We start from the raw sequence: 22558 nt of genomic DNA on the forward strand, positions 1-22558 counted from the left end.
AGCCGTTCCTATGTTTTAAACTTTAGACGTTAGAGGTGGCGTTTGGCCCATCATGTTCATGCTGGTCGAGGAAGGCTAAGAATGAAGGTTGTTTCAGAAGTTCACAAGTTATAGGAGTAGAATTAGGCCATTCAGCCCATCGAGTCCACCCCGCCATTCAATCATGGCTGATCTCTGCCTCCTAATCCCATTCTCCTGCCTTCTCCCCATAACCCTTGACACCCGTTCTAATCAAGAATCTTTCTATCTCTACTTAAAAATATCCACTGACTTGACCTCCACAGCCCTCTGTGACAATGAGTTTCACAGATTAACTACCCTCTGACTAAAGAAGTTCCTCCTCACCTCCTTTCTAAAAGAGCGCCCTTTAATTCTGAAGCTACGACGATCTGATCCGAGACTCTCCCACCATGTTTGACCATGTAGTCAGCCCCACATTGCTTCCTGGAGATAACTTGTCACTGACAGTGCAGGGCAAAGCTTCCCTGAGCAAGATGGGTCCTGTGGCAGAGTAGACTTGTTGGGTTGAATGCCGTAATTCTGCTCCTATAACTCATGAACTTGACATGTAGCACTGAACGACCTTCCCCAGTTAACCCTTGATGGTTTCCCAGGTGGTAGCAAACAGATTTCTCTTCCTTTCCTCCACAGGATGTAATCAAAGCTTTGGAAAGTCACCAACAGATATTCCACCAGATCTACAGGGCAGGATCTGTGAATGGGATTCCCATCCCGATTGAACAGCTGGAAGACGTGGCAGAGCGGTGAGTGCCATCTTGGTGAAACCCATCTCGGCTCAATGGCTTGGTGTGGAAATGGAGACCTTACTCTGGTGTGAATGCCATCAAATCTATTTGAGCAGTTACCACTGAAAACAACGGGATGCGGTTTCATTGATTATTTGAAAGCCACAGCATGGAAACAGGCCCTTCGGCCCATAGGTTCTACATGGACCATCACTCTCCCGTTCACACGCTAGTTCCATGTTATCCCACTTTCCCATCCACCCCCTACACACTAGGGGCAATTTACAGAGGCCAATTAAACTACACACCCGCACGTCTTCAGGATGCAGGAGGAAAACCAGAGCACTCGGAGGAAACACACAGGGAGAACGTGCAAATTCCACACAGACAGCAGCGGAGGTCTCTAGAGCTGGGAGGCAGCTGCCCTGTTTTCTTGCTGCATATAACGAGGCCATTTGACCCATTGAGTCAATTCTAACTCTCAGAGAAATCCTTTCAATCCCGTCAGCTCACCTATTTCCCGACTTTCACTTTCACAGGCCCGTTAACTCCCCTCTGATTCTCCCACCACCCTTGGAGACTCTGAGTCTCTTGCCCAGAGTAGGGGAATCAAGAACCAGAGGACATAGGTTTAAGGTGAGGAGGGGGGGGGGGGGGGGGGGGGGAATCTTTGATAGGAACATTTTTTTACAGCGGGTGTATGGAATGAGCTGCCGGAGGAACCAAAGTCAAGTCAAGTCAAAGTATCCTTTATTGTCATTCAGACCTTTCGGTCTGAACGAAATGTTGTTGCCTTGCAGCCATACATATAATAAAAAGAACAAAAACACACAATAAACACAAATTTAACATCCACCACAGTGAGTTCACCTGTGATGGAAGGCAAAAGCCATAAAGTCTTTGTCTCTTCCCTCCTTGTTCTCCCTCTGCGCTGAGGCGATCCTCAGGTAGTTGAGGCAGGGACTATTACAACGTTTAAGAAACATATTGACAGGTACATGGATAGGACAGGTTAAGAGGGATATGGACCAAACACAGACAGGTGGGACTGGCGTAGATGGGGCAGGTTGGTTGGTGCTGGCAAGTTGGGCAAAGGGTCTGTTTCCACGCTGTAGGGCTCGTTGCCTGTGTGGTTAAATACATACACGTTGTGGTGCAACTATGTTAATGTTTGGGGTTTGTTTTGGGCTTCACATTACATGTCCTTTATTACCCAGCTTTAGTTTCATTACCTTGGGATCCAAGCACCACTTAACCAGACTGGACTTTCTGGAGTTGAAGTATCGTCTGCTGGCGTTCCTGGTGCTTGCAGAAACCAAACTCAAATCATGGATCATCAAATACGGCCGGAGGGATTGTGTTCAAGTTCTCCTACAAAATTACATCGTAAGGAATACTTACTTCAGTGGAATTGTACTGTGGAATACATGCTGCAGCTTGAAGATAGACACAAAAAGCTGGAGTAACTCAGCGGGTCACACGGCATCTCTCGAGAAAAGGAATACGTGACGTTTCGGGTCGAGACCCTTCTTCAGACTGAGAGTCAGGGGAGAGGGTAACGAGAGATATAGACGGTGATATAGAGAGATATAGAACAAATGAATTAAAGATATGCAAAAAAGTAACGATGATCAAGGAAACAGGCCATTCATTGTTGGTTGTGGGGCGAGGTGAAAACGAGTTGCAGACAATGAGACTCAACAGGATGACATTAAAACCAGTACAATGAGGTGGGTGGGGGAGGGATGGAGGGAGAGGACATGCAAGGGTTACTTGAAGTTTGAGAAATCAACATTTATATGAATATTCATATGTTACTGCAGGTTCTCGCTAGAATTTAGAAGATTGAGGGGGGATCTTATAAAAACTTACAAAATTCTTAAGGGGTTGGACAGGCTAGATGCAGGAAGATTGTTCCCGATGTTGGGGAAGACCAGAACAAGGGGTCACAGTTTAAGGATAAGGGGGAAATCTTTTAGACCGAGATGAGGAAAACTTTTTTCACACAGAGTAGTGAATCTCTGGAATTCTCTGCCGCAGAAGGTAGTTGAGGCCACAGTTCATTGGCTATATTTAAGAGGGAGTTAGATGTGGCCCTTGTGGCTAAAGGGATCAGGGGGTTGGAGAGAAGGCAGGTACAGGATACTGAGTTGGATGATCAGCCATGATCATATTGAATGGCGGTGCAGGCTCGAAGGGCCGAATGGCCTACTCCTGCACCTATTTTCTATGTTTCTATGCTTTTGTGTCGATCTTTGGTTTAAACCAGCATCCGTTGTTCCTTTCTTCATATACTGTAGACTGGATGAAAGTTTTTTTTTAAACTGCAGATGCTGTATATCTAAAATGAAAATGGTAGAAATACTCAGCAGGTTCTGAAAAAGGTCTTTGATCTGAAATGTTTCTCTTACCGCAGATGTGGCCTGACTTGCTGAATATTGACAGCATTTTCTGTTTTTATTGACGGCTTTGCGGCTAAATTAGCAACTGTGGATGCAAATCCCACCGGGAACAAGTTTTTGAAATGAAGTTGACTCAGTTTGTATTTTGAGAGTTTGTCTTAAACTTAGTCATTTAATTCTGCAAACTCTTCGATATCTAACCAGCTGGTTCGTTGGGCCGGCACAGTGGCACAACGGTAAATCTGCTGCCTTGCAGCGCCAGAGACCCGGGTTCAATCCTGAGCTTGGGCGCTGTGTGTATGGATTTTGTTCGTTCTCCCTGTGGCCGCGTGGGTTTCCCGGTTTCCTCCCACATTCCAGGTCAAGACGGGCAGGTTTGTAGGTTAATTGGTTTCTGTAAATTGTCCCTCGTGTGTAGGATAAAACTAGTGACCACGGGTGAACACTGGTCAGCGTGGACTCGGCGGGCCAGAGGGCCTGTTTCGACACTGTATCTAAACTGGAGAGGGTTATTGATGACACCGGTCTGATGTCTCGTGGTGTTTCTTAATATCCATTGGTTTAGCCAAGCATATGTCCGTGAGCGCTGGTTCATGAATGTCCCTTTGTCACTGCTACCCCATGCATAAACAGAGAAAAATGTTCCATTTTTAAAAAGTGTGTCCATTTTAATGCAAAGGATCACCAATGTTTATTTCTCTTAGCATGTGGATGTACAAATAGAATTATCCCTTCAGCCTCCCCAACCAGCATTACTTACCTTGACTCTATGTAGAGTCACATAGTTATACAGCGCAGAAACAGGCCCTTCGGCCCAACCTGCCTATGCTGACCGAGAAGCCCCATTTACCCCAGTCCCGCCTACCCTCGTTGGGCCGGGACTCTGGAACTGCGGCCCGTCTGGAGCCAGCAGATCCGTTCCCATAGCCGAATTCCGAAGCTGACTTTGCGGGCCAGTCTCTCGGCTCCCTCAAAGGCCGTGACCTCTGTTTGTCCGGCAAAACGGCAAGACTCTGGAACGGAGTGTACCGGAAGTTCGGCGGTGGATTCTCTGCTTCAGAGGGCAGTAGAGGCCAATTCTCTGGATGTTTCAAGAGAGAGTTAGATAGAGCTCTTAAAGATAGCGGAGTCAGGGGATATGGGGAGAAGGCAGGAACGGGGTACTGATCGTGGATGATCAGCCATGATCACAGTGAATGGCGATGCTGGCTCGAAGGGCGGAATGGCCAACTCCTGCACCTATTGTCCATTGACCTGTATCCATTAGTAAGTAATGGTAAATCACATCCTGAGCACTCAACTCCCTGTGATGTCCTTGGTCTTTTTCCCTGCAGTCATTTGTTGAGGGCAACGAGTTTTTTGGACGTTACGAAGTCACCTTCCAGTCTCTGAAACAGGCGGCTGATGCATACTTAGAAGTCGAGGATTCAGGTAACCAGAGAATCGTTGAACCCGACTTCATACGCGTGGTGTGTCAGTTGAATTCTCTTAACGGTAGACGTGCTTGCCCACCGTGGCTGACCCTCTGCTCTTTCTTCCTGCCCTGCCATTGCTGCTGCCTGCAGCTGAGGAGCGGGAGAGCGCCAACAAGTTCCTGACCGACTCGATGGTCCAATGGCGGAACCTGTCGGTGGAGGTGCGGAGCGTCAAGTCCATGCTGGAGGAAGTGATCGCCAACTGGAACAAGTACAACGGCACAGTCGAAGACCTTCAGGCTTGGCTGGAAGATGCAGAGAAGATGTTGAATCAACCGGAACTTGCAAAGAAGGTACAAGACTTGACTGCAGCACATGGAGGAAAGCTGGAAGAGAGGTGGGGGCAGGACAAAGCCTGGCAAAGATAGTAGATACAGGGGAGGGGGAGTTTTGGTCAGTCGGTGGTGGGATACAGAAGAGAATAAGAAGCGTGAGAGAAGGATAGCAGAGGTGCAAATTGTGAAGTCAGAGGAAAGAGTATAAGTGGAAGGGGACAAGGGGAAGGGGATAGGGGAGAAATGGGTGCAAAACCAAGTGGGGACACAGGGAACAGAGGGAAGGGGGGTTGGGGGTTCTTTACAGTTTAGTTACCTGAAAGTGGAAAATTCAATGTTCATACTGGAGTATTCAATGTTTAAGAAGGAACTGCAGATGCTGGAGAATCGAAGGTTACACAAAAAAGCTGGAGAAACTCAGCGGGTGGAGCAGCATCTATGGAGCGAAGGAAATAGGCAACGTTTCGGGCCGAAACATCCTTCTTCAGACTGATCGGGGGCGGGGGTGGAGCGGGGACAAGAAAGGAAAAAGGAGGAGGAGCCCGAAGGCTGGGGGATGGGAGGAGACAGCAGGGGGACTGAGGAAGGGGAGGAGACAGCAAGGACTAACAAAATTGGGAGAATTCGATGTTCATGCCCCCAGGATGTATTCAATGTTCATTCTGGAATACCTGGAGTATTGTGTGCAGTTTTGGTCCCCTAATTTGAGGAAGAACATTCTTGCTATTGAGGGAGTGCAGCGTAGGTTTACAAGGTTAATTCCCGGGATGGCGGGAGTGTCATATGCCGAGAGAATGGAGCAGCTGAGCTTGTACACTCTGGAGTTTAGAAGGATGAGAGGGCATCTCATTGAAACATATAAGATTGTTAAGGGATTGGACACACTAGAGACAGGAAACAGTTCCTGGTGTTCCAGAACCAGGGGCCACAGTTTAAGAATAAGGAGTAAGCCATTTAGAACGGAGACGAGGAAACACCTTTTCTCACAGCGAGTGGTGAGTCTGTGGAATTCTCTGCCTCAGAGGGCGGTGGAGGCAGGTTCTCTTGGATGCTTTCAAGAGAGAGCTAGATAGGGCTCTTAAAAATAGTGGAGTCAGGGGATATGGGGAGAAGGCAGGAACGGGGTACTGATTTGGGATGATCAGCCATGATCACATTGAATGGTGATGCTGGCTTGAAGGGCCAAATGGCCCACTCCTGCACCCATTGTCTATTGTCTATTGTCTATACTGTGGGGTTTTAAGCGTTCCAAGCAGAAGAAGGTATCATGTATGTTGATCTGTGTCCTTTGGTCTCACTGCTCTGCAGCCTTCTTACCTTTTACATTCACATGGACCTCTAGCCTTCCACCGAGTGGGGGGATTAGCCGGGATGTGTCCCATACCTCTGGTAAGATGGGCCAGATTTGGACTCTTTTCCAGAGCTAACTGTCCACGGGTCCCACCTCTGGGGAGCTCATTCCTTGTGTGCATCTCGGAAAAATATCTAGAGTGAAATTGCTCCACGGTTTTAAGTGCCACCACCTCTACACCACGCAGATTACCCTCCGTGCATTTGCTCTCAAGGGCACAACCTTTAACTGTGCAGCAGTCACTCAGTACTGTGTTGGAACTCAGCATCAGGTCCGCGCTTTGTAGCAAGACATCCTGATTCCATGTATTAGCATTTTGACACACTGTCCATTGCACTGTTGGTGATTAAAATATCTTACAGCAGCTCGCATTTGTTCTTTTGTTCACTTTTCTATTGTTCTTTGTAGCTTTTCATACCACTCGTTCCCCTCTCCCCTGACCCTCTGAAGAAGGTGTCTCGACACGAAACGTCACCTATTCCTTTCCTCCAGTGACGCTGCCTGACCTGCTGAGTTCCTCCAGTACTTTGTTACTCCAGCACTTTCGCTGTAAACTACCCCCCCTTAACACGCACAGCTCGTATCTAACGTTCCCTTTCTTACGTTTGTCGTGTGTTTGCATTGGAAGGACTTCTTCCGTCACCTCCCGCACTGGATCCAGCAGCACTCTGTCATGAACGACGCTGGGAATTTCCTGATCGAGACGTGCGATGAACTGGTCTCTCGGGATCTCAAGCAGCAGCTGCTCTTGCTCAACGGGCGTTGGAGGGAGCTCTTCGTCAAAGTGAAACACGTAGGTCTATTTTCTTCTCCATTATGGAATGGTTGAGTAGCAATGCTTCGGAGGTTACCTGGTATATCCCAAAAACCTGTAACGAGGTTGTAGATGGTTTATGCATGGTCAGACTCCACTCCTTTACTGAGGTGACAGTGCACCTCTGGGCGGATTTGTTCAATTGCAATGTCAATGAATAGTAAGGCCATCATTTGTTACTCAGCATATGGGCATCAGTCACAAGGCTGTTCGTCTTAAGGGCAGTTGTTGTCCTTCCTGTTTAGTTTAGTTTCGAGATTACTGATTAGTACGGGTGTCAGAGGTTATGGGGAGAAGGGGGTTAGGAGGGAGAGATATATCAGCCATGATTGAACGGTGGAGTAGAATTGATGGGCCGAATGGCCGAATGGCCTAATTCTACTCCTATCACTTATGACCTTATGAGATACAGTGGGGAATCACCCAGTCGGTGCAGACTCCACCAAGTCCGCACCGACCAACAATCCCCGCGCATTAACACGACCTACCCACACTAGGGACAATTTACATTTATACCAAACCAATTATCCTACAAACCTCTACGCCGTTGGAATGCGGGAGGAAACCAAAGATCTCGGAGAAAACCCACGCAGGTCACGGGGAGAACGTACAAACGACGTACAGTCAAGCACCCGTAGTCAGGATCAAATCCCGGTCTCTGGCGCTGTAATCGATGTAAGGCAGCAACTCTACCACTATGCCACTGTGTCGCCTTAATGCTTCGAAGGTTACCTGGTAAACCAGCAACACGAGTGATGGACTTCCCTGCTCGGGTTTGTTCAATTCCAATGTCAATGAATAGCAAGGCCATCATTTGCCTTTTGTGACTCACAATGTGGGCATCAGTAACAAGGGCGTCCATTGTAAGGGCAGTTGTTGTCCATCCTATGTTCCCTATGTGAGGTTTTGCTTGGATTGGTTTGGAAATACAACATGGGACCAGGCCCTTCTGCCCAACTAGTCCATGCTGTTGATCATGGATGATTGACCATTGATCACCTGTTGATCAATGAGACCATTGATCACCCGTTCACACTAGTCCCACTTTCTCATCCACACCCTACACACTAGTAGCAATATAGTGAGGCCAATTAATCTGCAAACCCGCACGTCTTTGGTATGTGGGAGGAAACTCTGTGAGATACTGAGTTGGATGATCAGCCATGATCATATTGAATGTCCGAATGGCCTACTCCTGCACCTATTTTCTATGTTTCTATGTTTCTATCTACATCTACCTTAATCCCAGCCGCATGATGATGCCTTCCTTTTTTCTGCAGTATGCACGGGCAGACGAAGTGGACAGGCTCAAGAAGGAATATCTGGATGGCGTGACTACCCTGAAGAGCTTTGTGGACTCGGCCAACGAGAAGCAGGTCTCCCCCGTGGACGTCTCTTTCCTCAACGTCAAGACTTACATTCAGGACATGGAGGTACACAATTCTATCCACAGAGAAAGTTAACGTTTGTCAACATGGCACGTAGGTATAACACTGGGCTTCCATGGAAAGCGATCTCTCATGGTTTCTCTAACAGACGGTTCATCAGTTTTACATGCGAGTGATAAATTAAACAACTAACGGGGTATTTTCGAATGGTAAATAAAGAATAGATTTGTGTGTTGGGAAGGAACTGCGCAGGCTGGTTCCTACTGAAGTGATGAAGCAATTCAGCAGATCAGGCAGCGTTCCTGGCGAAAAGGAACGGGAGACGTTTAGGTCGGGACCCTTCTTCAGACAGATTGTAGTACGGGGGGGAGAAAGCTGGAAAAGAGATGGCAACAGATACAGCCTGGCCATAGATCGGTGAATTAGGGAGACTTTATTGGCATTTGGGTTGACAAAGGCTAGAGAGGAAAAGGAGGCAAAATTATAATCAGATAAGGAGGATAAAGTAGTGAAATATAAAGGCCAAAGGGAGGGATATAGGTTGATTGTACTTGATTCCACCTCAATCACTCCTCTTCTCCATATCTGACACCCTTTGTATGTATCCTGTTCATCTCTAGCCTTTGTCCGCCCATCTCTCTCCCCCCCCCCCCCAGCCCCCAATTGTATATTCAGCTATCAATTGCCAATCTTTCTCCCACCCCCACTTCTTCCCAATGAAGAAGGAACTCAATTCGAAACGTCACCTATTCGTGTCCTTCACAGAGGCTGAGTTACTCCAGCACTTTGTGAGTTACTCAAGATTCCGGCATCTGCAGTTCCTCGTGTCCCAATGTTAGAATATGTTTCTACCATCGATGCGTTGATATGAAGGCACTCATTAACTAGTCTCAATGTCAACGCGGTTGTTTGCCAAATTAGACATAAAGTGGGCGGCATGGTGGCGTTGCTGCCTTACAGCGCCAGAGACCCCGGTTCGATCCTGACCACGGGCCCTGTCTGTGCGGAGTTTCTACATTCTCCCAGTGACCTTGCATGGGATTTCTCCAGGAGGCTCCGCTTTCCTCCCACACTCCGAAGACATACAGGTTTTTAGGCTAGTTGGCTTGGTATAATTGTAAAATTATCCTTAATTTGTGTCGGATAGTGTTAGTGGCGTGGATCGCTAGTCGGCGTGGATTCGGTGGGCCGAAGGGCCTGTTTCCATGCTGTTTCTACACGCTAGAATTCAGAAGATTGAGGGGGGATCATATAGAAACTTACAAAATTCTTAAGGGGTTGGACAGGCTAGATGCAGGAAGATTATTCCCGATGTTGGGGAAGTCCAGGACTAGGGGTTACAGTTTAAGGATAAGAGGGAAGTGTTTTAGGACCGAGATGAGAAAATCATTTTTTACACAGAGAGTGGTGAATCTGTGGAATTCTCTGCCACAGAAGGTAGTTGAGGCCAGTTCATTGGCTATATTTAAGAGGGAGTTAGATGTGGCCCTTGTAGCTAAAGGGATCAGGGGGTATGGAGAGAAGGCAGGGATGGGATACTGAGTTGGATGATCAGCCATGATCATATCGAATGGCGTTGCAGGCTCGAAGGGCCGAATGGCCTACTCCTGCACCTATTTTCTATGTTTCTATGTTTCTATCTCTAAACTAAACTAAACTAAACTAAACTATCAGTACAATGTTCGACCTCTGCAAGCGGGTTACCTGACCCATTTCCTCGCTTCATTTTATTGACTGTGCTCAAGGAGTTGATTGCTAGCTTTCCCTCACAAACTGCTGCTCTGATGCTCTGCAGGTTACAAAGCAAAAAGTGCCAATCATGGAAGCACAGTACAAAGTGGTTTCCAAGACAGCCCAACAGTTAACGAAGGACACACCCCAGGATGAAGTGACACAGATGCTTGCCACAATGTCGACCATTAAAGATCAGCTGATAAAGGTAAGAATGCCCCCTCCCACCCTCCAGATATGGGGAAAGAAGTGTAGGTTTAATGTGCAATTGGAAGTGCGATCAATGCATTCGGATGGTAAAGACCAGCGTTCACCTAAACAGGCGGCCAAACATCAGCTGCTAGATGTAAAATGCCAGATTAACTCAGCAGGACCGGCTGCATCTCCGGATAGAGGGAATGGAGGACGTTTCAGATCGAGACTCTTCTTCAGATTTTCATAACCCTCTGGTTTAGAAGTGACTGAATTTTTCACAAACATGCAGCTAATGATGGGGAGATGGGGGGGGGGGGGGGGGGGGGGGGGGGGGGGGGGGTGGAATTATGAGGTAGTAACGTGTGCATTTATCATGAGGTTGAAGGCCGACACGACACATGGAGTACTGTAAAATCAGCGGCTCAGGCAGCATCTCCGGAGAGAAGGAACGGGTGCGGTTTCAGCTGGAGACCCTTCGTCAGCCTGACGTTGATTTGTGTGTGTCCATTTCTTGCCTGTTGTGCTGTATAGGTTCGGGAGCGTTGCCAGTGCTTGCTGTTGGAAGCTCACCAGCTGCTGGGACCTATCGACGAGCTGGAGAAGCAAATCACCAGGTTCTACGAGGCAACAAACAGGGCGAATCAGATCACCTCGGCCGGCAACACAGACGGCAGCTCAGCTGATAGCCTCAAGATGGGACATCAGGTTGGTGAAGATCATGACTACACGCGGTGGATTTAGCTGACGAGTTCTTGGAGCCAGAAAATGTACCGGATAGTGAAACATAGAAACATCGAAAATAGGTGCAGGAGTAGGCCATTCGGCCCTTCGAGCCAGCACCACCATTCAATAAGATCATGGCTGATAATCCAAAATAAGTACCCCCCCGTTCCTGCTTTCTCCCCATATCTGTCCTTGATTCTGTTGGCCCTAATAGCTCTAACACTCTCTTGGTGAATCTCTGGAATTCTCCGCCACAGAAGGTAGTTGAGGTCAGTCATTGGCTATATTTAAGAGGGAGTTAGATGTGGCCCTTGTGGCTAAAGGGATCAGGGGGTATGGAGAGAAGGCAGGTACAGGATACTGAATTGGATGATCTGCCATGATCACATTGAATGGCGGTGCAGGCTCAAAGGGCCGAATGGCCTACTCCTGCACCTAATTTCTATGTTTCTATGTTTCTTGAATACATTTTTTGAAAGGCCTGGATAGAGTGGATGTGGAGGGAATGTTTCCATCAGTGGGAGAGACTGGGACCAGAAGTTATAGCCTCAGAATTAAAGGGTGTTCCTTTAGGAAGGAGATGAGAGGGGATTTCTTCAGTCAGAGGCTGGTGAATCTGTGGAATTCTTTGCCTCCAGAAGGCTGTGTAGGCGAAGTCAATGGTTATTTTTAAGGCAGAGATAGATAGATAGATTCTTGATTAGTACGGGTGTCAGGGTTTTGGGGAGAAGGCAGGAGAATGGGGTTAGGAGAGAGAGATAGATCAGCCATGAATGAATGGCGGAGTAGACGTGATGGGCCGAATGGCCTAATTCAGCTCCTGTCACTTATGAACATGAAGTAAAACACGCGACCTCTGTTCCCCTCCAGGAACTAACAGCGTGTCAAGAGCGATGCAAAAAGGCGGTCTCTGAAGCAGAGTGGAACTTGCAGACAGTCCAGAAGCTGATCAACTCCAGCAAGGTGATGATGCACCTGGATTCATCTCTGCTACAGAAGAAACTCCTCCAGATTCAAGCTGCGTATCAGGTGAAACTCCCATTACATTTAACCCATTGACTCTATGTGGAAGGATGCAGACGGGAGCAAGTGCCTGTGATGTTCTAGACTCTGAAAGGGATGTGGGATTCCTAATGCCCCTGTCCCACTTAGGAAACCTGAACGGAAACCTTTGGACTTTGCGCCCCACCCAAGGTTTCCGTTAGGTTCCCGGAGGTTGCAGGTGGTTGCCGGAGGTTGCAGGTAGTGGAAGCAGGTAGGGAGACTGACAAAAACCTCCGGGAACCACACAGAAACCTTGGGTGGGGGCGCAAAGTCTCCAGAGGTTTCCGTTCAGGTTTCCTAAGTGGGACAGGGGCATTAGGGATTTAAATCAGAAAACCATGTGGTTCACTGCAAAGTAACTGCTTGTTTACCCAATCATAACCCTGCTGGCTTATTGCTTGAGTAACCCAGTTCCTTGCACAGTCTGCTTCTGTCTGGATAGTTTTGGATTCTAAACAGGGCCAAGGGGAGAGAGTGGGTAGACACAAAGTGCTGGAGTAACTCAGCGAGTCAGGCAGCATCTCTGGAGAAAATGGATGGGTGACGTTTCAGGTCTGGGTCTGAAGAAGGGTCCCGACCCGAAACGTCACCTATCCTTTTCCCCCAAAGATGCTGCCAGACCCTTTGAGTTACCCCAGCATATTCTGGTCTAACTTTGGTATAAATCAGCATCTGTAGTTCTTCAGAGTCAGCGCCATGCAGTGTGGAAACAGATCCCACACTGTGCAACATTTCCCATTTACACACAGAGAGCTATTTAACAGTAAAGAACATTGTTACCCGAAAGTGGCAACACAATTAGACAATTTGGCGATAGGTCTCCAAACTGAAAAGCAAAGAACCCTCCCCTCCCCCATTACCACTCTCTGCATCTGACCACCAAGCCAATTTTGCATCCACTGTTTTGCAGTCCTTCAGAATATGGATCAGATTTGCATTTCTTTCTGGCATAGAGTCAGAGTGGTGTGCCTCATATCTAGATGAATGCTCCCAGTGCAGGAGGCCTTGTAGAAGATGATTCATCTGTTAACCTTACCCGTACCTATGTCTACGTTTAGTTTTTAAAATGTAGTTTAATTTATTATTGTCACATGAACCGAGGGACAGTGAAAAGCTTTGTAGTTCCCCGCCTGTTCCTGGCCTATGATAATGCCTCAATGGATACCCCAAATAATTCCGCACCTTATTACAATTCCAGTTTATTTTGTGTGTTTTTGCCAGTTTTCTGCATGCTTTTTGTGTGTTTTTGCGCGTTTCTTGCGTCTTTTGGCATGCTTTGTTTGTGTGTTTGTTTGTGTGCTTTAGCCTATAATGATGTTTTGTGTGTTTGTTTGTGTGCTTTAGTCTATAATAATGTTTAGTCTATAATGATACTTTCATGATTACCCAAAATAGTTCAGCCCTTTATAACATTGTCAGATTATTTAATGTTTTTTGCGTGTTTTTTTCTGCCAGTTTGTCGCGTGCTTTTTTTGTGTGTGCTTTTTGTGTATCGTGCTTGCTTTTTGTGTGTAGTGCGGTCTTTTTGTGTATCGTGCGTGCTTTTTGTGTGTAGTGCGGACTTTTTGTGTGTTGTGTTGTGCGTGCTTTTTGTGTATCGTGCGTGCTTTTTGTGTATAGTGCGTGCGTAGTGCGGGCTTTTTGTGTGTTGTGCGGGCTTTTTTTTGTGTGTTGTGCGTGCTTTTTGTGTGTAGTGCGGACATTTTATGTGTTGTGCGTGCTTTTTGTGTGTCATGCGTGCTTTTTGCGTGTCGTGCGTGTTTTTTGCGTGTTGTGCATGCTATTTGTGTGTTGTGCGCGCTTTTTGCGTGTTTTTTGTGTTTGTTGCATGTTTTTTTAGTTGCGTGCTTGTTCCTGGTTGCCCCCCAATGAATGCCCCCCCAATAGATCAGCCCTTTCTAACATTGCCAGTTGGGAGCCAATGGCTGGAATACTTTGGGACTCATTGGGGATGCAGATTGCAGCTTCATGCTGTGTGGTGCTTCCTGGTAGGACATGTTGGAGAAAGGAGCTACATGGAGGAAGCACATGGAGACAAACAGCAACCTGCTGAAGAGATTCGAGGACTGCAGGAAGGAGCTGGAGCTGGTGCTACATTCTGCTCAGACCGCCCTGATAGAAGAGGGGAACCCCGAGCGGCTACTAGCAAGGCACACGGTGAGGCTTGCCAGCTTCCTTGAGACGAGGCTGCACTTGCAGATCCGGCACCGTGTGATCCTGTACACAGACCCCCAAGGCCATACGTTCATGTGATAGGAGCAGAATCAGGCCATTTGGCCCATCTCGTCTACCCCGCCATTCAATCATGGCTGAACTATCTTTGACTCTCAGCCCCATTCTGCTGCCTTCTCCCCACCACCCCTGACACCCTTACTGATCAAGAATCGGTCAACTTCTGCCTTACTAAATATCCACTGATGGCCTCCACTGCCTTCTGTGGCAAAGAATTCCACAGATTCTCCACACTCTGATTGAAGAAATTCCTCCTTATCTCCTTCCTAAAGGAACGTCCTTTTATTCTGAGGCTATGGCCTGCTTTCCTAGTCTCTCCCACTGGTGGAAACATCCTCTCCACATCCACTCACAATTTCTCTCTTTCTCTCGACCCCAGCCCCCCCCCCCCTGCCCGTGGCCGGCTAATTCAGTAAGCACTAAATCACATCTCTGGACTCTGGAGGAGGCACTTGTGTGAGCTCCTGAATGGTGCAGGAGTAGAGTGCATGCTCGTGCGGTTTGGAAGACAGTCAGTACACCGTCGCTGTGCATGCTGAGATGTGGCGTGCTGAGATGACGTCACTCTTATTCACCAAACAATTATTTCTTCCTTAGGATTTCTTCAACCAGTTTGATCAGGGAATCCTCAATGCCTTTCTGAAGGCCTGTGATGAGCTGACAGACATCCTTCCTGAACAGGAGCAGGAAGGCCTCCAGGAGACGGTGCGAAGCCTGCACAAGCAGTGGAAGGTTAGCAACGGGTGCTGGGAATAGGGGGAATTCGGTTACATTAGCTGGGAATAACAGGCCTTTTGTTCCATTAAACCCCCTCAAACATTCCTTCATAAGGAACAGGAGTAGAATCAGGCCATTCGGCCCATCAAGTCTACTCCGCCATTCAATCTTGGCTGATCTATCTCTCCCTCCTAACGCCATTCTCCTGCCTTCTCCCCATAACCTCTGACACCCGTACTAATCAAGAACCTATCTATCTCTGCCTTAAACATATCCACTGACTTGGCCCCCACAGCCTTCTGTGGCAAAGAATTCCATGGATTCACCACCCTATGACTAAATACATTTCCACATCTCCTTCCAAAAAGAACGTGCTTTAATTCTAAGGCCATGACCTCTAGCCCCAGACGCTCCCATTAGTGGAAACATCCTCTTCACATCCCCTTTTAATTGTTCTTGTGTATCGCCCACCAAAAATGCATAAGGACTTTATCACCCAACTTGCTGATCTTATCTCTAGCTTTCTGCCCAAATTTGTCCGGGTCCTGATTCTTGGTGATTTTAACATTCATGTCTGCTGTCCTATAAAGCCTCTTGTGAGTGAATGTATGAACCTGGTTGAGACCTTCAATCTGACTCTACTTACCACTGGACCCACGCACAAGCTTGGCATTACACTCCACCTGGTGCTATCGTTTGGTCTCCCAATTTGTAATACAGAAATTATTGATGCTTGTCTGTCAGATCATAGTGTAATTATATTTGATGCATCTCTGCCTTTCTCTCCCTCAAAATCCCATCTCCCTGTTCGCTACTCGCGCTAAGCAAACTCTTCGATTGCCAGTAAGTTCTCTGAGGCTCTCATAGCTGCTCCCGACATCTGCACCATCGAGGCATCTCCCCTCCATCTCAGCGCCGACGACCTCATTTCTTTATTCAATACCACTTGCTCTTCCATCCTAGACTCTGTTGCTCCTCTTGAAATGAAAAAGCCTAAGCCTAAAGGCTGGCCCTGGCTCAATGACACCACCAGAGCTCTAAGAAGAGAATGCAGAAAATCAGAACGGAAGTATACATCTGATAAGCATCAAATTTCCTCTGAACTTCAGAGAAACAATCTTCGCAAATACCAGGAAGCAGTAAAGTCTGCGAGGACACAATACTTTTCCGACCTTATTTCCCAAAACGCCCATAACTCCAAGGTCCTATTTAGTACCATTACCTCTGTCATATGTCCTGCCCCCAGTACCAGCTTAGCTGGGTCCCCTGCCAAGTGCGAAGAATTTACTACATTTTTCATCAGCAAAGTTGAGAACATTAGAACGAATATTTCCCTTCCCACCCGTGACCTAGCTGTCTCATTGGTCTGGTCTTCTAAATTAGACTGTTTCCAACCCATTACTCTACCCTTCCTTGTAAAGCTGGTCTCCACTATGAAACCTGCAACCTGCCCCCTCGACATTGTCCCCACTGCCCTTCTGAAGGACACCATTGCAATAGCCAGTTCCAGCATCCTCTCTATCATCAACAGTTCTCTGGCCCCTGGCACTGTTCCTACCTGCTTCAAGCACGCGGTGGTCCAGCCCCTCCTGAAAAAACCTAACCTAGACCCCACCTTGCCTAGCAACTACAGACCTATTTCCAAACTGCCTTTCCTTTCAAAAGTCCTTGAAAAGGTAATTCTAAGGTTTCTTAACAGTTTCAGTTTAGTTTATTGTCACATGTGGCCTAGGTACAGTGAAAAGCTTTTGTTTCGTGCTAACCAGTCAGCAGAAAGACAATACACGACCGTGACAGGCGCTTAAGTCGTTAAACTGGTGCGTAATTTGTACGGAACATTTGTCGTGTTATATTGTGTAGGAAGGAACTGCAGATGCTGGTTACATGAATGCAATCGAGCCATTTACAGTGTAAAGATAGATGCATGAAAAGGGAATAACGTTTAGTGCAGGGTAAAGCCAATAAAGACTGCCATTAGGACTGTAAACTCCTATCTCACCAGGGACTAACTTTACTGTACCACTCTACTGCTTTTAAAAAAAAATTTAATTGCTGTTTTTTCCCCTTTTTCCTTCCGCCCACAGTATTTAATATGAAAAAGAATATGTGATTCTGTTACATTCTGTTGTAGTTTGTTTGGTTGTTTGTTTGTTTGTCGTTTTGCACAAAGTCCGCGAGCATTGCCACTTTTCATTTCACTGCACATCTCGTATGTGTATGTGACGAATCTTTGTCTGTACATCGTCCAGTGTTGGACTACGCATGCCATTGATGTGGCACTTGTTTGTAAATCTCCAAGAACCCTTGACACAACCAGTCGGAAAGGTTCAAGATATTGTAAGACTGTTCTCCTGTGAGAGAGCTACTTGACTTGACTTGACTTGATAGCCCGAGGGTCACCAATGAGGTATATATGAGGTAAATGAAGCACTTACCAAACTCTCAACCTCTGCTGCCCATAAAGACAAGAACAGCAGGGATAGGAAGCTCCACTTACTGACATTGCACTTACAAGTCTGAAACCATTCTGACATTTTTTTTTCCCTTGCCCATTGTGCAAAATTCCAAGACCTTGCACAATAGCCCAGCGGGAGAATCTTAAGATATCAGCATCCCCTGAATGAAATGAAACAACAATATCCCAACCAACAATAACATAAAAAGGCTCTTAAGTTTTTAAATGAGCCCCACCATTAGTGGCCTTTTGAATTGAAAGGGTTCTCTGTTTCCTTTGCCTTTGTTGTGACAATGTGTTACCGATATCACCCTTGAATTGGCTGCTTCTCGTTGTTCGAACTTCCCCAGCAGCGACCACTGCTTTTCCTCACGGATTGTTAGCTGATTCAACCGGCAAGTTAAAGCAGGGTGGCTTGGTGGCGCAAGGATAGAGTTGCTGCCTTGCAGCGACAGAGAAACAAGTTTGATCCTGGATAGGGCGACTGTCTGTGTGGAGTTTGTACATCCTCCCAGTGACCGTGTGGGTTTTCCCCAGGTGCTCCGGTTTCCACCCACACGCATAGGTTTGCAGGTTAATTGGCATCGGTAAATTGTCCCTTGTGTGTAGGGTAGTGTTAGAGTACAGGGTGATCGCTGGTCAGCGTGGACTGAAGGGCCTGTTTCCTTGCTGTATCTCTAATGTCTAAAGTCTAAATCCCTCAATAATTTTAAACTGATCAATTACTTCAGTGCCCCCTCCCCCGCTATACCTGAGGGAATATAAACCGTGGAAAGTCAAAAATGTTCCCATCTGTAAACAACTCATGTAGCACACCACTGAACACCTACAATCAATCGAACGCAAGCCTTGAAAGTGCAGCCTTGCAGTGGTCCACTCCAGCGTGATCTCTTCCAAGGCCACCATATTATTTCCCAGGAGAACATCAGACTGGGGTTAACTAAAATTCTGTCAATTGAACCATTGAGCCCCAACCTTGGTAATCCAACATCATTGAGGACACAAACATGAAATGCTGGAAAAGAAAACACTCAGCAGGTCAGGCAGCATCTGCGGGAAGAGAAGAAGGATGATATACAGAGCTGCAAAGCTGCAGTGGAGACTGTTTCTTTTTCCGCAGATGCTGCCCGACCTGCTGAGTTTTTGTTTTGGATTTCCAGCAGGTTTTTTTTAATTTTTCAATGAGCCCCTGGTGTGAAGCCTAATATAACATTCCATGACTATATTTTATGGCTGTGTGGTACGTTATGTGTGTTCATGCTGTAGGAGGCAAGAACCAAGTGAGTGGACTGAAGGGGGCTGTTTAGTCTTGCATGTACCTGCCATCTGAATCCTATCTGAAGAAGGGTCCCGACCTGAATCATCACCTATTCATGTTCTCCAGAGATGCTGTCTGACCCACTGAGTTACTCCAGCACTTGGTGTCTTTTCCTAAATATGGCTCCCATGGTACATCTTCGAGTACAGGCCGACTGGATAGACTCGGCTTGTACTCGCTAGAATTTAGAAGATTGAGGGGGGATCTTATAGAAACTTACAAAATTCTTAAGGGGTTGGACAGGCTAGATGCAGGAAGATTGTTCCCGATGTTGGGGAAGTACAGAACAAGGGGTCACAGTTTGAGGATAAGTGGGGAGTCTTTTTGGTCCGAGATGAGAATTTTTTTTTTTCACACAGTGAGTGGTGAATCTGGAATTCTCTGCCACAGAGGGTGGTTGAGGATAGTTCATTGGCTATATTTAAGAGGGAGTTAGATGCGGCCCTTGTGGCTAAAGGGATCAGGGGGTATGGAGAGAAGGCAGGTAAAGGATACTGAGTTGGATGATCAGCCATGATCATATTGAATGGCGGTGCAGGCTCGAAGGGGCCGAATGGCCTACTCCTGCACCTATTTTCTATGTTTCTATGTACATAGACCCAAAGTGAGCATCGTTCCTAATGTCCCCTGGTACAGTATATAGATCCAGAAAGGATTGGAGGATTAGAGTAACCCCATTACATAGATCCACCTATGTAATTCTAATGCGTGGGAAGGAACTGCAGATGCTGGTTTACACCGAGGAATGCTGGAGTAACTCAGCGGGCCAGGCAGCATCTCTGGAGAGAAGGAATGGCTGACGTTTCGGGTCGAGACCCTTCTTCAGGCTAAGACTCCAGTCTGAGGAAGGGTCTCGACCCGAAACGTCACGCATGCCTCCTTCTCCTTCTCTGTAATTCTAATAGTGTTGATTGGACTGTCCTAGGACCTTCAGGCCGAAGCTCCCTACCATTTGCTCCAGCTTCAGATCGAGGCAGCAAGGAATAAACTGGTGGAGATGATGGAAGAATGCAAATCCGAACTAACTCGGGAGAAGATGCTGCTAACCAGCGAGAGCAGTGAAGAGCTCATTGTACAACACAGGGTAAGTGTGGTTCACGGATAAAAGGTCGTCCTCACCACCAACCGCAGGCGGCCTTAACTGATGATTAGAAACATTGAAACATAGAAAATAGGTGCAGGAGTAGGCCATTCGGCCCTTCGAGCCAGCACCGCCGTTCAATATGATCATGCCCTGATCATCCAGACTCAGTACCCTGTTCCTGCTTATTCCCCATATCAATAGACAATAGACAATAGACTATAGGTGCAGGAGTAGGCCATTTGGCCCTTCGAGCCAGCACTGCCATTCAATGTGATCATGGCTGATCATCCCCAATCAGTACCCCGTTCCTGCCTTCTCCCCACATCCCCTGACTCCGCTATTTTTAAGAGCCCTATCTAGCTCTCTCTTGAAAGCATCCACCTGCCTCCACTGCCCTCTGAGGCAGAGAATTCCACACTCTGTGGGAAAAAGTGTTTCCTCGTCTCCGTTCTATATCCTTTGATTCCATTAGCCGCAAGAGCTAAATCTGGCTTTCTCTTGAAAACATCCAATGAATTGGCCTCCACTGCCTTCTGTGGCAGAGAATTCCACAGATTCACAACTCTCTAGGTGAAAACGTTTTTCCCCATCTCAGTCCTAAAAGGCCTACCCCTTATTCTTAAACTGTGACCCATAGTTCTGGATTGGCATCCAAGCGGACTCCTTCACATAGTATACATTTAATTGGAAGCTTTAGTAGAATTTCAAGAGGGAGAAAGAACTAAATCAATGTTTTACACCGAATGGGAATTAAAGTCAGCCTTACTACAGAGGATTGCATAGTATTTTAGTTTAGAGCTACAGGGCGGAAACAGGCCCTTCGGCCCACCGAGTCCGCAACGACCAGCGATCCCCACATATTAATGCTATCTTACACACCAGGGACAATTTACATTCATACCAAGCTAATTTAACTACAAACCCGTACGTCTTTAGAGTGGGTGGAAACCGAAGATCTCGGAGAAAACCCGCGCAGGTCAAGGAGGGAACGTACAAACTCCGTACAGACAAGCACCTGTAGTCAGGATCGAACCCGGGTCTCTGGCGCTGTAAGGCAGCAACTCTAACGCTGTGCCACTGTGCTGCCCTGAGCCAAACAGCCATTCATGACTTGAATGTCCCACCACTTGATTAAATATATAACATCTTGAGGAGACTTGACAAGGTGGATGTGGGAAGTATGTTTGCTCATGGAGTAAAATCTCAAACTATGGATCAACTTTTAAAAATAAGTATTGGAGGGTGTAGGAAGTACAGTTTGATCCTGACTACGGGTGCTGTCTGTACGAAGTTTATACGTTCTCCCCGTGACCGTATGAATTTTCTCCGCGTGCTCCGGTTTCCTCCCACATGCCAAAGATGTGCAGGTTTGTAGGTTAATTGTCCCGAGTTAGAAGGGTAGAACTAGTGTGTGGGTGATTGTTGGTTGGCATGGACTCGATGGGCTGAAGGGTCTGTTTCCACACCGTATCACTAATCTAAACTAAACTAAACTAAACAGAGTTTGATGGTGTTTGGGTATTGCTAGTGTCTCTTGATGATGTAGCTACATCATCTAGATGAGTGAAGGTTAGACCATCGTCCTCTGTGCTTGTGCCCCATTGACTCTGAGGAGTCATAGAAACATAGAAAATAGGTGCAGGAGGAGGCCATTCGGCCCTTCGAGCCAGCACCGCCATTCATTGTGATCATGGCTGATCGTTCCCTATCAATAACCCGTGCCTGCCCTCTCCCCATATCCCTTGACTCCACTAGCCCCTACTCAGGACATGAGCCACTTTGCACAGAGTGCCCATACAAGCTCTGGGATATCTTCCAGTTTGATGGGTGCCAAGACTCAACCAAGAGCTTCAGGTGGAGCTGCTGCCTCATAAAGACCCGGGTTCGATCCTGGCCTCATGTGCTGTCTGTGTGGAGTTTGCATGTTCTCCCTGTGACCGCGTGGGTTTTCTCCAGGTGACTCTGTTTCTTCCAACACCCCAAAGATGTCTGTAGGCTAATTGGCCTCTGTAAATTCGCACTGTTGGCGTGGATGAGAAAGCAGGATAACACAAGTGTGAACGGGCGGTCGATGGTCAGCATGGTCCCGGTGGGCCGAAGGGTCCATTTTCCACTCTGTACATCGAAACTAAACTACCGGGAACGACTAACTGGCTAAACCAGCAAGTAATCTCTTTCAGGAATTTTTCTCAGACAAAGGCAAGTTCGAGTGGTGCAGGAAGCGGGGCAAAGTGATCGGCGAACTCTGTCAGAAACTTCCGGAAACTCGGAATTACGACGCGATCAGGACAAAACACGAAATGGACAAAACGACCCTGAGAGATTTGAAAGGACTGATTGACGTCACGTACCAGCAGTTACTCGAACAGCCGGACAAGTGGAGGGAGTTTGAGACAAGGTGACATTGCCCGCAACATGGCCACCTAGAATTTACCACACACCAATGTTATTTGGGCTAAATGATCAAAACTAATATTTCATCTCCACAAGGGACTGGGATAACTGACTTGCTTTGACCCAATGGAGCAGACAAAATGTGTAGGAAGGAACTGTAGGTGCTGGTTTAAACCAAAGACAGACACAAAAGGCTGGAGTAACTCAGCGGGTC

At 47.1% G+C, this 22558-nt stretch overlaps 1 protein-coding gene across 1 annotated transcript in view; it reads left to right on the top strand.

Annotated features, from left to right (window-relative positions):
• Positions 1 to 22558, top strand: part of syne1b (spectrin repeat containing, nuclear envelope 1b) — a 386581-nt gene that overhangs the window by 58471 nt on the left and 305552 nt on the right. Inside the window, 13 exon segments of the mRNA XM_055638842.1 lie at positions 652 to 764; positions 1964 to 2132; positions 4483 to 4579; positions 4714 to 4916; positions 6878 to 7042; positions 8344 to 8496; positions 10247 to 10390; positions 10909 to 11082; positions 11971 to 12129; positions 14137 to 14301; positions 14974 to 15108; positions 19792 to 19950; positions 22131 to 22348. Of these exon segments, the coding sequence (XP_055494817.1) occupies positions 652 to 764; positions 1964 to 2132; positions 4483 to 4579; positions 4714 to 4916; positions 6878 to 7042; positions 8344 to 8496; positions 10247 to 10390; positions 10909 to 11082; positions 11971 to 12129; positions 14137 to 14301; positions 14974 to 15108; positions 19792 to 19950; positions 22131 to 22348 (2054 nt within the window).

Source organism: Leucoraja erinacea, chromosome 8 (genome assembly GCF_028641065.1).
Source record: "Leucoraja erinacea ecotype New England chromosome 8, Leri_hhj_1, whole genome shotgun sequence".
Classification (NCBI taxonomy): domain Eukaryota; kingdom Metazoa; phylum Chordata; class Chondrichthyes; order Rajiformes; family Rajidae; genus Leucoraja; species Leucoraja erinaceus.